This window comes from Mustela nigripes, chromosome 6 (assembly GCF_022355385.1).
Source record: "Mustela nigripes isolate SB6536 chromosome 6, MUSNIG.SB6536, whole genome shotgun sequence".
Lineage (NCBI taxonomy): Eukaryota > Metazoa > Chordata > Mammalia > Carnivora > Mustelidae > Mustela > Mustela nigripes.
This window is the reverse complement of record NC_081562.1, coordinates 118143082-118158751: the sequence shown is the minus strand read 5'-3', so window position 1 is coordinate 118158751 and position 15670 is coordinate 118143082. Positions and strand designations below refer to the sequence as shown.

General features: G+C 41.2%; 1 protein-coding gene across 2 annotated transcripts in view; it reads left to right on the top strand.

Annotated features, from left to right (window-relative positions):
• Positions 1–15670, top strand: part of USP6NL (USP6 N-terminal like) — a 148340-nt gene that overhangs the window by 106437 nt on the left and 26233 nt on the right. For both annotated transcript variants that reach the window (XM_059404088.1, XM_059404089.1), the window contains exons 6-12: positions 1068–1175; positions 6895–7004; positions 9576–9624; positions 11134–11254; positions 14004–14098; positions 14761–14826; positions 14920–15019. In XM_059404088.1, the coding sequence (XP_059260071.1) occupies positions 1068–1175; positions 6895–7004; positions 9576–9624; positions 11134–11254; positions 14004–14098; positions 14761–14826; positions 14920–15019 (649 nt within the window). The remainder of the gene's footprint in view (positions 1–1067; positions 1176–6894; positions 7005–9575; positions 9625–11133; positions 11255–14003; positions 14099–14760; positions 14827–14919; positions 15020–15670) is intronic.

Below are 15670 nucleotides of genomic sequence, written 5' to 3'. Positions count from 1 at the left end.
TGTCAGCATTTCAATTACTAAAACTTACATCCTGTTTGCTTAGCCATTCTATTCAAATATATTATTTTGATCATGAAGGTAATTATGTACCTATTCTTACCTCAGTCCCCAAGGTTTCTGCCATAATTTGTTTAGTCATTTCTTTGTTTAGACATGTTCTTTTAAATTTCAAAGTTTTATTGTGCACAACTTTGTAATAACCATAATAGATTTGTATGTTATTTGAATATATAGCTTTGAGGAGAAAGGATACATTATAGGAAGATGGAGAAGCAGATGGAGTCTTAGGATTCATAGAGTGACCGGCGTACAAGGATCGGAAGAGTTGACAAAACTGATGATTTATTCCTTGTACCATTCAAAAGTGATGGCAGGTTATTCCTGGAGAACTGCCAAAATCAAAGAGGAGAGGGAGACGGGAGTATGGGGTAGAGGTGTGTGTGGGGCGGGGGGAGGGACAGGGAGTTGGGGAGTGGGGAGAGAACTAAAGATTGTGGGGGAACCTTAGCCGAGTCGTGAGCACAGGGTATGTTATGTTGATAGGCTCTGGAAAGCCCCAGAGAGACGATGCCGCAGGAAAGGATATTAGGGCTACACTATTCTCTACACTCCCATGAAAACAGTTTGGGGACAAGGAAATCTGTTTGCTATTTGAAGCCTTCTAGATGTGTGGGGGAAAAGGAAGAAAGTATGTAACTAGTTAGTTATATCAACAGGGAGTGTGTAAGTCAGATGTTCACGCCTTAAAAAAGAACACTGATGGTGCTGTGTGAGGAGCACCTTGGTAACCGTATGGAAATCCTCATGCACTCGGCTTACTTAACGTTTTCCTTGTTGTGTGCTCTGACGACCTGTGTGTATGCCTCCCAGCCAGGGTCTGAAAAGTAGGGATGGTGGGATCCAAGTGTCCCGTGTCCAAATGTATCAGTTATCATGGGTGCTTTGAAAATAAAGGACTAACAGGTATTAATTAGTTGATTTGAGGGCTCAGTCTAAGATTTTTTGTCATTTATAACCTTCAACTTATTTATTTCATTTATAACCTTCAATTTATTTATTTCAACAAGTTTCATAGGAGAATTTACAAAGGAATCCCACTCCAGCTCAGAGGTGAAGTCTGGGCTCTGCTTCTGGAGATCCCTAAAATGAAAGAAGAAACAAGAGACCTCTATAGTGTGAGTATTTAAAGCTAACTTGTTATTTTGAAATTGAAAAGTGAAACCCCTTTCTTTTCACTTTCAAGGTGATATAAGATATTCGTATCATTTGAAGTTATAGTGAAATGATATTACATTGAGTTGTAGAAGCCTATTATTTTCTTGATTGTTTGGTTTAGAGCCATGTAATTCCTGACTTGTGAACAAATACTTCAGGGAAAATGATACTTTCTGTATCAGTCAGTAAGTGTCCAGTGCTTTTCAAATACTTGAAATGACCAGTGTGGGGACATATTCATGAGGAAAGTGGACTAACACCTGAGCGTAGCTGCGTGTGTGCCATGTAGTGTTTTGTTTTAAGATTTTATTTATTTATTTGACAGAGAGATCACAAGTAGGCAGGGGGCTGGGGGGAAGCAAGCTCCCTGCCAAGCAGGGAGCCTGATGTGGGGCTCGATCCCAGGACCCTGGGATCATGACCTGAGCCAAAGGCAGACACGGAACCTACTGAGCCACCCAGGTGCCCCCCATGTAGTGTTAATAAAGAGATCTACAGTGTTGCTTCTAGACTTTGTGGGAAAACAGCAGTGGGATTCAGTTTGTCCAATAGCTGCCTATATGTGGTTGACTGTTTGCTTCTGGGTGTGAGAAAAGAATTTTTCTCCAAACCTAGTAGGTATCTCTAGGTTTTGTTGTTTGTTAATCGAAGGTCAAACTTTTAACTCAATGATCAGTAATGCTTTCCTTAAATGGGGTAACACATTTCATTTACCTTCCTGTCATCTCAGGTACACTCCTTTCTAAGTTTGAAGTTTATAGTAACCTTTGAAAGGAATGATTATCTGAAAATCTTTTTGAAATATGTCCCTCAGAAAGTGAATATAAAGAGAATAAAATGGATGAAAGAAAAATTGTTTATAAACTCAAAACCAATTATAAAAGGAACTTTGGAATACTCTTGATATTTTCTTTCCTTTTGCATGAAATGTGTTTGTATGTGTAAGATTTAATCAAGATGAAAGATGATAAATACTGGATAATTTAAAGGGTCACTTATTTTGTGTGTCTAAAAGGTTTTTTAAATTAGCTGTTTGGGCCCTACACAGACTATGAGTTTATGTGTTAGAGTTTTAGAGTTTCAAGTTATTTTAGTCTGTTGATTAGGTACTTGCTTTTAGTATCATAGTCTTAAAGCCAGCATTGAAAATGGTGTCTGAGAGAACATATAAAATCTAACCCCAGGGTGCCTGGGTGGCTCAGTTGTTAAATGTCTGCCTTCGACTCAGGTCATGATCCCAGAGTACTAGGATCGAGCCCTGCATCCAGCTCCCTGCTCAGCAGAAGCCTGCTTCTCCCTCTCCCACTCCCCCTGCTTGTGTTCCCTCTCTCGCTGGGTCTCTCTCTGTCATATAAATAAATAAAATCTCTTAAAAAAAAAAAAAATCTAACCCTAGCACCTAGCACAGTGTGTCGTAAATGGTAGGTGCTCATTAAATTCTTGTTTAATTAATGAGAGAAGACAGTTACTCTTCTGCATGCTGTTTTTGTTTCCTAGTGCCACAAACTGAGTGGCTCCCAACAGCAGCACTGTCTTCTCTCGCATGTCTGGAGGCTGGAAGTCAGACACCAGGGTGTCAGCAGGTCCCTAGATTGTCTCAAGGCTGGGGGAGAGTCCTTCCTCACCTCTTCCTAAATTCTGGCATTGCTGGCACCACTCCTGGGCTCTCTGCTGCCTCAGTCTGCTCTCTGCCTCCCTCCTCCCATGGCCTGCTCCGTGTGTGTGTCTGTATGTCTGTGTGTCTGGCCTGATAACAGACGCCAGTTCTCGGACGTGCGGTCACCCTCGTCCAGCATATGTCATCTTCACTCAGACATCTGCGGAGACCCTGTTTCCAAATCAGGTCCATTCACAGGTTCTGGGTAGGCATGAGTTTGGGGAAGGGGCACTGTTCAATCCAGCACACGTTCTAATAGAACTCCGCTTTCCGCGATCTTTTAGACCTTTTCTACAGGGAATAAAATGATCCCAGCACTGGTTGACATGAGGGATCTATTTAGAACATGGCAGACATACAGTAACAATAGCAAAAGAAATGACTTGCCTTCCAGTACTTTTTTAAGGGTTATTTTTTCTAGCACTTTCGTAAAAAATTTTTAAAATTTGTATTCTTTGAGTTTTCCTGGCACCCTTATTTGGTGGTCTTCCTTCCCCACTCTTTCTTACTCTGTCTCTCCAAAGGTGGTCAGAGTTGCTCTCTGCAGGTGGGAGCTTGAGGAGGAAGAGAACTACTAAGATTTTTCTCGGGTGGGTGAGACTGTCGCTGGTCCTGAGCTGGCACTCTCATCCGCCACTTCCTCCTGTTCTTTCAGGTGTCCCTCAGTGTCACTTGTCTCTTGTGTGTGTCGTGGTAGAGCCCACAGGTGGCAGTTCTGTCTGTTGTGGCTAACAACCTCACCTATGGCCTTCCTGGGGCTTCATAATCTTGTTGGCCAAAGAAACCACGATACCGCGGAGCTTTCATGTGAATGGCTTCCTCTCTCCTTCCACTTCAGGATTATAGATTCCCTAGATCCTATTTCTTTTTAAATAAAATGTATATTCCTGTATTGTTATGACACTCATGGGTCTCGGCCCACCCAATCTCAGAGATAACTGTAGAAGCTGCTCTACCTCCTTGCACTAAGATAAGAAATATGCTTGATTTCCTGTTTTCTGTACATTCATTGGTAAATATTCTAGGACATAATCTTTCTGACCTACTATTTTTTATCTGCTAACTGAAATTTGCTTCTGTCTGGAGGCCTTTTTATTGTTGGATTTTCTTGTCCTCTAGAGAAGCTGATACTGTAGGTGTGTTTGGGTGATTTTCTGCCTTTGAACTAAATTTTATTGTAAAGAACATTTTATCATGACCTGTCAGACATTTTCTTTCTATGTTTTGACATCTCATTTTTTAACAGGAGGCCTGTAGAACAATAACTGAAACCTCTTTACTTGCCCTTAAAAAAAAAAAAATGAACAGATTACCATTTTTAAACTAAATTTTGGTAATATCTCCTGGATTGACTTTTATCAGCGATAGTGTACAGTAATATTTTAGTGGTCGTGTGATTCTCATCCGATATTATAAATATCTTCCTGTGTATTTAGCACTCTGAATTATACTGTGATTACTCTTCATGATTTTAAAAGCTACAGAAGCTGCCCTTGTCTGAGCTCGCACCTCAAGACACAGAAAGTACACAGAGTTACAAAACCCTTGGCACAGACACCCATATTCCAGATAGCCTGCTGCTTCCTGCTTTCAGCTAAAGTCAGGAATTAGCCAGTTATGTTTTCATATGTATTTATTGGAGTTGATTCAGGCAGAGATCTGTATCACCAGCACGTGGTAACCCGAGTCAGTATAATATATGTATATAGATGCATAATTATACATTAGCGTGGTTAAGTATAGATTAGTATACATTTTAATCTCTTTTATCTAGTTCAGCTTGGGAGATTAAATATCCTCATTCAGCTCCCTTTCCCTGAAATGCCATGAACCTGACAGCAGGGAGTTTCTGTAAAGGCAAAGCCCATGAGGAGTAAGAAACAGGAGAGAGAATGGCTGCCAGTATCTGGAAACCAGACAGACACTTACTGTACTCAGCAAACCCAAGAAAATGGAAGCCCCGACTGCCTGATTTCGATCTCAGAATCTCCAGGATCCTTGGTAAGCGTCAACTTCGGGTGCTTCAGGGAGCGGAGGTGAAGCTCAGAACCGTGGAAGTGGCCCAGAGTCCGTCGCAGAAGGAGTTAGAGCCTTGACATCACCCCCGCCCCGGCGCAAGTCCGAGGTTTACCATTTGGAGAGAATGATCGACAGGGCCGCTGGGCTGGAGAGGATCCAGATGTTCCCGGGGGGGAGGGCGCAGAGGAACTGCGTATCCTGAGCTGCAGCCGTGCTGGCCTCCTTCCCATCACATTGGTGGCCAGGTGCATGTCTTTCTGACCGGAGACCAGAAGAAACTTCTCTGAGGAATCTGCCCAGCCGCGGGACATAAACCCAGAGACACTGACTTCAGGGGAACCCCAGCGACACTGCCCGGTCGGATCACTCTGCAGTGGAGACACAGTCGTGAAGCCCCACCTCCGCACACAGAGCTCACCATCAGCTTTCTGGTATTCTACTTTTAAATAGAAGCAGACAGCGAAATACTGCTGTTCACTTGAGGAAGGGAGCTAACAGAAAGACACACGAGAACAAATGGAAAAAAGAAATGTGTTAGAAACAGACTATAGAGCAAGACGAAAACTTAGAAGAATGATCACAGGCATCTTCAGAGGGATCAAAATAGGTATGACATCCATAAAGCAAGTATAAAAGCCTATAAAAAGGAACCTTTGAGAAAAACAAAGAGCTTTTTAGTTATAAAAAAATTATACTAGAACTGAAAGATTTGAGAGGATGTTTGAGAGTAACAATTGAAGGAATTTCCCAGAAAGCAGATGATAAATTCAAAGAAATGGAAACTAATAGAGAAAATACAAGAAAGTTAAATGACAGCTGGAGATTGCACGCTGTAATAATAAGAGTTCCAGAAAGAGGAAATGGGAGTGCGGGCGGGAGGGATGAAGGAACCGACAAAGGAATTACTGAAGAAATCACTCAAAACTGAGAGACGGGAGTCTCCGTTTAGAAGATTGAAAAGATCCATCAAGTGCCAGCCCTGTGGATAAAAATAGATACAGATCAAGCACAAAAGTGTGAAGTTTCAGGACATGGAGAGAAAAATGCCTACGAACTTCTAGAGAAAAAACAGATTTCGTACAAAGAAACCAGAATTAGAGTGGCGACACTAGAAACTAGAAGACAGTAAAGGCAGTGCCTTTTGAGCAAAAATATTTTCCAATTTAGAATTCTAAAACAGCCCAGCAGTTGAGTAAGAAGGAGGTAGTAGTATCAGACATTTGAAGTTTCAAAACAATTTATCTTCCATACACCCTTCCACAGGGGCTACTAGAGGATGTGCTTCTCTGGGACAAGGGAATAAACCAAGAAAGAAGATGACGTGAGACGCAGGGGACAGAGGACCCAAGTGAAGGAAGGCCTAGCAGAGGGTGAAGGGGGACCCCAAGACCCCAGCTGTGCAGCAGGCCCAGAGGTCCAGGAGCCCAAGGCTGGAGCAGGTCTGAAGGCTCTGGAGAGACATCTGCACAAAGTTGAAATCAGAGAGTATCTTTTCCATTGCAATTTTCCAACGCCCTGGGAGATGGATGTGGTTTAAAGTGAGTTTGGGATCGGATTAGCAACAAGCCTGTAGAAAATGAAGCAGATCAAGAAACAAGGCAATGATTAGTTCAAGGGAAAACAAAAATACTGTGCCAGAAAGAAAAAAGAAATCCCAGTAGACTCTGTGGCTCAGCTGTGAAGAGCTTTTACGTAGTCTTACCAAGGCAGACTCCAAAAAGTGCTTCATTCCTAATTAAAATTGAATTGTATTGTTAAGATGGGAAGGGAAAGGTGGTGGTTAGAGGGAAGGAATGGATGTGGGAGTGATGGGGACATGGCTCGGAGGGAAGATCTTCATTGTGTGCCTTCCCACGTTCATTGGTGAACCACAGGCGTGGCTTTCCTAAACCAAGACCGCTTTTTAATAAGAATTATTTTATGATTTCATATTTTAATGAAAATTATTTTCAATAACTGATTTCCTTAAAAATGTGCTTTCTTCCCCTCTTTTTTCTTTTCAGAAATTAAAACACAGAGCCCGGGGTTGTTCACCTGATATCAGACAGATAGACCTTGATGTCAACCGCACATTTAGGGACCATATTATGTTTAGAGACAGATACGGTGTTAAGTAAGTAAACTTTCAGGTGATGAAATGTAAATGGCATTTATAAAGAGTATTAAAGTCTTTGTTTACTTAAAACATGAATGAGTAGAATGTCTTGTGTGAACTATAATTTTGATGTAGGTCCTAAAGGTTTAAGCTTTTGCAGATTGTTTGGTCCGTGTTGTGTGAAACCTAGTGTCTAGGTTCACTTAAATTTTTTAGCCTTTGACATAGTAGATGCTATTTGGTTGGCAAAGAGTCATTTTATGATCTGGGAATTCTTAAAAATGTAGTAGCTACTTTTACTAAAATCTTAGTGAAGAAATGGGAAGTTGTGTTTGAGGACCAGGTCAGAGACAAATAGATCCCTATGAACTTGACCCCAATGCATCACTGAAACTAAAACAGATGAGGAGTGAATGTCTGCAATGAGTATTACAGTTTATGCATGAGCAGTGTAGTGTTGCTGACCTCTGTATTGGCCGAGTTCAACATGAGAAACAGAAACCAGTAAGAGATGTGTATTCAGAGATTTATTGAGAGGAACTGGCTTGGTAGCAAGTCCTGTATCTGGAGAACAGGCCACCAGCAGGGACAGCCTGCAACTCTTGAGCCGAGCTATTGTCCACAGGAAGAACTGCTTCAGGGAGGCCTCACATCTGCTCTTACCACCTGTCATCTGATTGGATCAGGCCCACCAAGACGATCTAGGAACTAGGATCACCTCTGCTACTTAAAGTCAAATCCTGCTTACGGATTTTAATCACATCTACAAAATGCCTTTTTTACAGCCCCATGTGGGTTAGCTTTTGAATAATTGGGAGCTATACCCTAGCCAGGGTGACACCAATGGTGTACTGACCATTATAGTACATCCTTGACAACTCACTTTCCAAATACAGGTTAATACAAGGTCATGCTTCACCTAACATAATATAACTCTTTAGCCTGGGACTGAAACTAGTCTTACCCTTTCCCCACAAGAGGATACAAAGTCCTTGGTGATGTTTACTCTTTTGCTTTGACGCTCTAAAACTTAAATACTGCAATATAAAATTAACTGTTAATAATACATCTGTCTAATATAGCTAATATGTTAGATGAAAAGGGAAAAGGGAGGAGGAAAAATATTTTAAAAGACGTATGTATAAACATACACCAAAATAAGGAAGAAATGCTCACAAAAATTATAATCATCATCTCTTTTTTTTTTTTTCTTTAACAAGATTTTACTTATTAGAGAGTGAGCAGGCAGGAAGGAGTAGAGGGAGAAGGAGAAGCAGGCTTCCTGCTGAGCAGGGAGCCTGGTGTGGGGCTTGATCCCAAGACCCTGGGATCATGACCTGAGCCGAAGTTGGACGCTTAACAAGCTGAGCCACCCGGGTGCCCCTAATCATTTCTGTGGCTGGGTATGTAGTTATGACTGATTTCCACCACCCATTTCATATTCCCTTTGTCCTCCACAGGCACCTGGTCATGATACTGTACCTGGTGGGGCAACCTACATTTTCATTCTGGACCATCGCAGTCCTGCCTGAGTTAGATTGCTATAGTTTTCCATTGACTTTAATCACACTGTGCTAAGAGACACCCCACGTATTCTCCTGCGAACTAGGCCTACTCTTCCTTACATCCAGTGTATAGTAGCAACTCAGTTTCTCCTTCGTAATCCGGCTCATTTGCTTCAGCTGGTACAGTCACCTCCTTCTTTGCTTGTTGATTCAGAAGCACAAGGAGCTCCAAGTGGCTGGGTGGCAGTTTCGGCTTCCAGTTCAGTGGAATCATTGTGTCTCCTGATGAAAGTATTTCTTTCTTTGGAACTAGGAGTCCTGGACCAGCAGAGCTTAAGGCTGACGGAATGGGAAGTGAGCATTTTGCTAGTGGACCACTAGGGAAAATAGTGGATAGAGTCATCCCCGTTTCTGCCCCTTGAGTCTTGGACCCCAGCATCCTGGCTGTGGGAGAGAGCACTAGATACTGTGGCCGGTGGAGAGCATCCATAGCCTCCCAGAGGATGCCGCAGCCCTCGTGCCTAGCGGCCACTGTAACTGAGGCTTCCCAGGGCCTCCGCAGTTCTGTCAGGCTGCCTGCTCCCATGGGGATGATTTCAGTGAGGGTGCTTGCTCTCCTTCACTGCAAGGAGGGCAACAGATTGAAGAGACTGTGAAGCCGTTGATGGTTTTTTGGCATAAATTGTATCAGAATGAATGCCAGGGGTACCTGGGTGGCTCAGTTGGTTAAGCGTCAGTCTGGCTCAGATCATGATCTCAGGGTCAGGAGGTCGAGCCCCTCACAGGACTCCGTGCTGGGCATGGAACCTGCTTGAGATTCTTTCTCTCCCTCTGCTCCTCCACCCCCAAAAAAAAAAAAGAATGTCATCTAAATCTAATATAAATCTAAATAAAAAATTTAGACTGTACAGAGTGTTGTGTACATTTGAGCTTGGGATCATTTCTTTATTACAGTAGTACTTTTGTCTGGATTATCTTTTTTCTGGCAGACTGCATTTATTATTATACATTTTTTTTAAGTTTGTAATTTTAAAACTATGTGAAATAACCAAAATGTATTCAACATGAACTTTGTTTTCTCTAGGCAACAGTCACTGTTCCATGTTCTCGCTGCGTACTCGATTTATAACACGGTAAGTCAGAGCACAGCCACTCAGGTCTTTCTGAGGAGCTGGGGGGAACTCTCTGGGCACCCCTGCCTCTGTGGATCTTTTCAAAGCTTCTCTGGTGACCTTGGGATCTCAGAACAGAGCTGATTTAGAAGCAGGAAAAACCACTGTATACCAGCAAAGCTCTCATTCTCCTCCTTTCTCTGAATTACTCTGTTGTGGTGTTATTTGTTACCTTGTTTTTCTTTTACACAGTTGTGAGGAGGGCTAGAAGTTTTAAGAAGTCGGTGGGCAGATAAATTTTTGCTTGACCCTTGCTCTTTCTTCGTCACCCGCTGGGAGTTTGCGTTTCAAGGTCACGTTTTGTTTACTCAGCGAGGGCCAAAGAGGAGACCTTGTGTACCTACTTGCCAACCCTCAGAGTAGGCTAAAAGTAAACGTTCTGATAATAGAACATGTTGTCCTTAACATACCTGTCATTCAGGGGGAGATAATAATTTGGGGAGAGACCAGTTAGTGTTGAACCTAACGCAGACGTTAGATGCTTGTTGAGTAGATTCTATGCAGGACAACCTTGAATCTTGGGTGTGTAATTTCTATTAAAACCTCTAAGTTATAAGAAATTTCCAATTAGGGCAAGTTAAATAAGAGTTATTAAAGGCCTTTTCATGGAAAAGAAGCAATAGTTGGGCCTCATGGGACTTGGAGCTGGAAAGTGAGAAGCCTTCGCTGAGAAAGTAGTACTACACACTCTGTAGCTCTTCTGTTCTGGGGCCACATGGTAACTGATTATCTCCGTAAACTGCTTGTTCCACTGTTTCTCTCTCCAGATTGCTTTCTTTGCCTACTTTTTGGTTTTCCCATGGCTGAAATTGCACCCACAGACTCAACATGACCATTCTGTTTAAATGCCATCTTACCGTCTGATTACAGCTGTCCTGGAGAGAGTATGTGATTAGCAGTTATGTTCTCCTGGGGTCAAGTGACCTCTTCTGCTCCATCAGCTTCGGTTCATATGGCACAAACAAGAAACTCTGAGGCCACATTATAAGCAGGGACTATGGGGAGAGTAGGCAGTTCTCAGAGAAGGGACATGGACTGGCTGGGTATCCCAAAATGTGTCTCTCTGAGGGCTGGGAAATCAGAGGTGACGAGACAGCAACTTAGGAGCTGCAACAGGAGAGAAGCTTGCCAGCATTTGAACAAAGAGGGGGAATATTGAACTGAGAATAATATATGCAAAGGAAAAATAAACGATTCGTCCTCTTTACAGAAGGTATAATGGTATTGAATAGGGGACAAAAAAAATACATGTAGTTTGACACTTGGTCCACAGTTCTACATTTATTTTTGATGTATAGCTCAATGAGATGTAGCTCCATGTTGTAGAAACTGTAGTCTTTATCTGTAGACTTGTCCGTTATTTAATTGTTCAGGCATTTTCTGACTGTTTTGGTGGGCAGGTTTTTCGTGTGGGTATGCATGTATTTGGATCTTAAAATCCCCAGTTTCTTTGTTCTCATTTATCTTCAGGAAGTTGGATACTGTCAGGGGATGAGCCAGATCACAGCTTTGCTCCTTATGTATATGAACGAAGAAGATGCCTTCTGGGCCCTGGTCAAACTATTCTCAGGCCCCAAACATGCCATGCATGGTAAGAAAGCCCTGTAGTTTACCAAAAGCAGTAAACAAGGAAGGGAGAAAAAGGTTATTAAAGCAGAATCAAACTTTGGAAGATGTGTGGGAGCGTAAAGCACAGAAACGGGATGTCTGGGGCCGTTCAGTCAGTCAGTGTTTGTGAGTCACTTCTTCCGCCGATATTGAACTTGGCTGCACTTTTCTGTCCACATTTATATTCCTTTGTGCTTACGTCAAGGCACACTGTTGGCATTTGAAATCCTTCCTTACTTGCTCCCAGTCAAAATAAACTAACGTAGGTTTGGAGGAATTTAGGAAAGCTCTGTTACCTGGAGAAATAAAAGATGCTGTTGACTAAGACTTTTAGACTGTCATGCAGTGATCACTTCAGTGAAATGCGTGTTTAGGTTCTTCTAGCCATAAAATTGATTCCATTTTACGATAAAATGCTGCTGCTAACATGTCGTGGGTTCTTCATTATTTAATCTCTCAAAACTTGCGTGAGTTTTTGGTTTTCAAGTTAGATGGTTTTCAAGTACCTTTCCCTTCCATCTGCCAAGCTTATACCAGAAGCTTTAGAGTTTGGATTGCATCTTCCTCGGGAAATGAAAGTGGCATTTGCCCATTTAGTGCAAAGTGCCATCCATGTGATAATACCAAGTTAAAAACAACTTTTAACATGAATCACTTGAAGAATGGATCATCTAAGTTCCATTTGTAAGTGAGCCTTAGGTCGTGAGGAGCCTGCCGCGTGTTGATAGTGATATTGTAACATTTTCAAAGTTTATTAGTTTATTAATTTCCACATTCTTACCATGTGGTTTTTGGGGTGGTATTGTGTGTGTGTGTTTGTGTGTGTGTGCATGCGCTCGCACACGCATTTCGCCATCTCCCTCACTTTTCCTTGTGAATATTTTTTAAATGAATACCGCTACTGATAACTGTTTCTGGACACTTTGCATCCCATCAAGAGACTCCAAAGGTAAGACGCACTGTATCGAACTGCCATCCGAGAGTATCATTTGAACAGGCATCTTGAAGAAAAATAACTCCCCCTCATCCACCTTTATTTTGCTTTACCGTGGAATGAATGGTGTTGTGGTCTGTATGGGAAGTGCAGAGCAATGTTGCAGTTTCAGTAGTGTGTAATGACGTGCAAACTGCCCAAGTCTAGGAACGTCATTTCTTTTGAACACACCTGATAGCTTACGTTCGGCGTTGGTCACCAGCCTCATCTAGAAAGTAATAGTAATTTTACTACCCTAATATTTGCATTCACAGGGCAGCGTAGGTCACTATTTTGCTGACGTGTGTATGTAGAGATGTTTGTTTGTAGGTCTGCCCGTGGAGTTTTCTCACCGAGGCTTGCCTCAGCTCTTTGCATCTTTTACCTGAGAACGATGTCACTTATAAACGGACAGCATAAAGTGAGGGCTGAAGAAAATGAGATTTTAAAATATCAAGCCTGGGATATCGCTAACAAGTGAAGTAATGTTAGCTCTCCTTGAGCTAGTGTTTATTACTGAGGGCATTGCCTTTTTCACAATAAGACTTTTTCTTGAAATCCTTCTAATTCCCATTCCTATCAAACTGACCACGAAAGTGGCACAGATAGATACATACGTGCATATTTTTTTTTTAATGACATCAGAAAATGTTACTATGGGAGAAACAGAATCTCTCTCTGGAAATTTTTACACATAAAGGATGTTTCTTGGGTTCTTGGGAGAACACAGTTTCCCTGTTGAGGAAGGAGATGTTCTGTGGGGAGAAAATATGGGATTCCCAGATCAAATCGGTCTGGCAGAAGGAGTGACTCAAGCAAACCAACCAAGTTTCTTTAGAAAGCACGTTAAAAAGATTGAGGAGCCCTTACATGTCATGAACATACCAGCAGGGTTTGTGGAACACGCAGCACTTCCCTAGATGCTTTTTAAAAAACACAGGCCAGCTCTTAACATCTGTCAAAGCTACATAAAACCCAGGGTGAAGATAACTAATGTGGAGGAATGATCAGTCTGTTGAGTGTATGACCTTTTTAATGGATCAGTAGACTCTCTGAAAGGAAACTCGTAAGAAAGAATAGACATAAAGGTCCATGAGTTAGATACACGAAATCGGTACTAACTTAACCATTTACAATTAGTTACTTCCTAGAGATCTTAAGAGATTCTGTTGTAGAAGGAGATGGGATAAACTCCAGTTTCTGATACAACATCGATCATTAGTGTCATTATGTCTTAGCTGAATATTACAGAAGGGATTAAAAAGTGGTAAAAACTTTGGAGACATGATACTAATGAAGCTTTTAGAGTAACCTGAAAAAAAGCAATAAAATGTTTGTTATGTAGCGTATTGAGAATAAAACAAAATAAGTCCTCAAGATTAGAATAACCTATAAAAAGTTTTGCACATTTAAGATATGCTTTAAGGTACTTGAAGAGAACAGACAGTCCTGATAAATGGCTTCAGTTTTCATTTTTTTTCTTGGTTTCTAAGTTTCCCTTTTGATTCATAAATAGTCTGTTCTCTTTTATATTTTTACAAGGTTGAAGGAGATCTTTAGCAAACAAGTACTAGATTGCGAATTTTATTACCCAGAGCTTACACACAATCATTTCCTTGGTGAGGAGGACAAGTATCTTAGTAACTACTGGATTTTTGCTGTTACTGACAGTTAAAAATGAAAGAAATGTGTTGCGTTTTGAAAGAGGGGTTTTTGTTGCGATTGTTTATGAAATACTGTTTTTATGTTTGTATTCTAGGCTTTTTTGTTCAAGGTTTTCCTAAACTCTTGAGGTTTCAAGAACATCATGAAAAAATACTGAATAAATTTCTATCCAAGCTTAAGCAACACTTGGTAGGTAGATGTGACATCGACTTGTACCCACTTACATCAAGAACAAAGCTAGAAGAATTGAGTGCAGCCTTTGGTCCCAATTACTTTATTGATTTGCAGTGTTATCCATTTCATTTACTATGCAGTTGTAATTCCCAGGTGTTTGAAGAGCATGAGATTTGTGGAATTTAGTATTGATGAACCATCACAGCCCTCACTCATAAAATCAGACCATTTCTTTGCAGATGATATATACAAATGGTGCAGCTTTTAAAGACATATGATCTCTCGGTAATTTTGGAGGCCTTTTTATTGCACCAAAAATACTTTAAGGGTCATACAGACTCGTCCTTAGTGAACCATACACGTGCTGTACTATAAAACATGGTAATTTAGTGAAGCACACATGCTTCGCTGTAAAATGTAGAGAATCAAAATGTTGTATTACCATCCTATAGGAGAAGGATTTATTATGAAGGTGATTTCCAAAAGTGAGATTGAGGGAGAGAGAGGGGGAGGAAGGAGAAAAAGCTAGAAATCCTCCAGCATGTAAAAGATTTGCAATGAAACGGTTTCGTGCTTAGCTTTGACAGCTGCCTCCAACAGCTTTCCTAACTTTTCATATTAGATTGTCATATTTTGTTTGCTGCAATCCAGAAGTTTGAAGCCTTTGTTTTTTTCAGGACTCTCAAGAAATCTACACAAGTTTTTACACAATGAAATGGTTTTTTCAATGTTTCCTTGATCGTGTGAGTATTTCTTTACAAAACCCAATCATAAAAATTATAAATACCAGACAAGAGTGAGCTGTTAATCTTATCTTGTTTTGTTTTTAATTATAGACTCCCTTTACACTAAACCTCAGAATATGGGATATCTACATCTTTGAAGGAGAACGAGTTCTTACCGCTATGTCTTACACAATCTTAAAATTACACAAAAGTAAGAAAATGTTTAAGTATAAAGATTTCACAAAGGTCAAGGCTTGACTTAACTCTGATTTCTCATTCCTCACCCAACTTCAGATTCATTTTCTTTTAGTGGTGAATTTTAAAAATTCTTGAAAGTGAAGAAATCCTGTCCAGTTGGTAATCGGCTTCCATTGGTCCTTTCTCCTGGCTAGAAGCTCATTCGTTATATTGCAGAGGTCTTTGATTTTTTTTTTTCCTATTTCGGTTTAATTTTCCCACTTAAGCAGTAGAATGCAATGTGTTGGTTGCACTAATAATATTATGCCTACTGAGTATTTGTTTCTATACTCTTAACACTGCTTGTCATCGGTCTCAGTCTCTGGTTTGTAGTCAGAGAACTGAGAGACCAAAGGAACCAGGCCCTTAGTTAAAACGTCTAGTGGAGACGATTTTCCCACCCTTGTTCCTCTGTCCAGGCAAAAAGCACCCAGCTCCAGGCTGTAGACCAAAGGGGATCTACACCTCCGGCTTGTCTCTCTGCTTAACTGCATGGTGGCCTCTGGGGCAAGTATAGTCACTTGTTGCCTAAATGCAAGGGTCATTTGCAGCATTTCAAGGGCCCTGTACATTGGGCATGCAGTGCCTTACTTTACAAATCAAGAAATGAGAGTTTTCTTCTTGC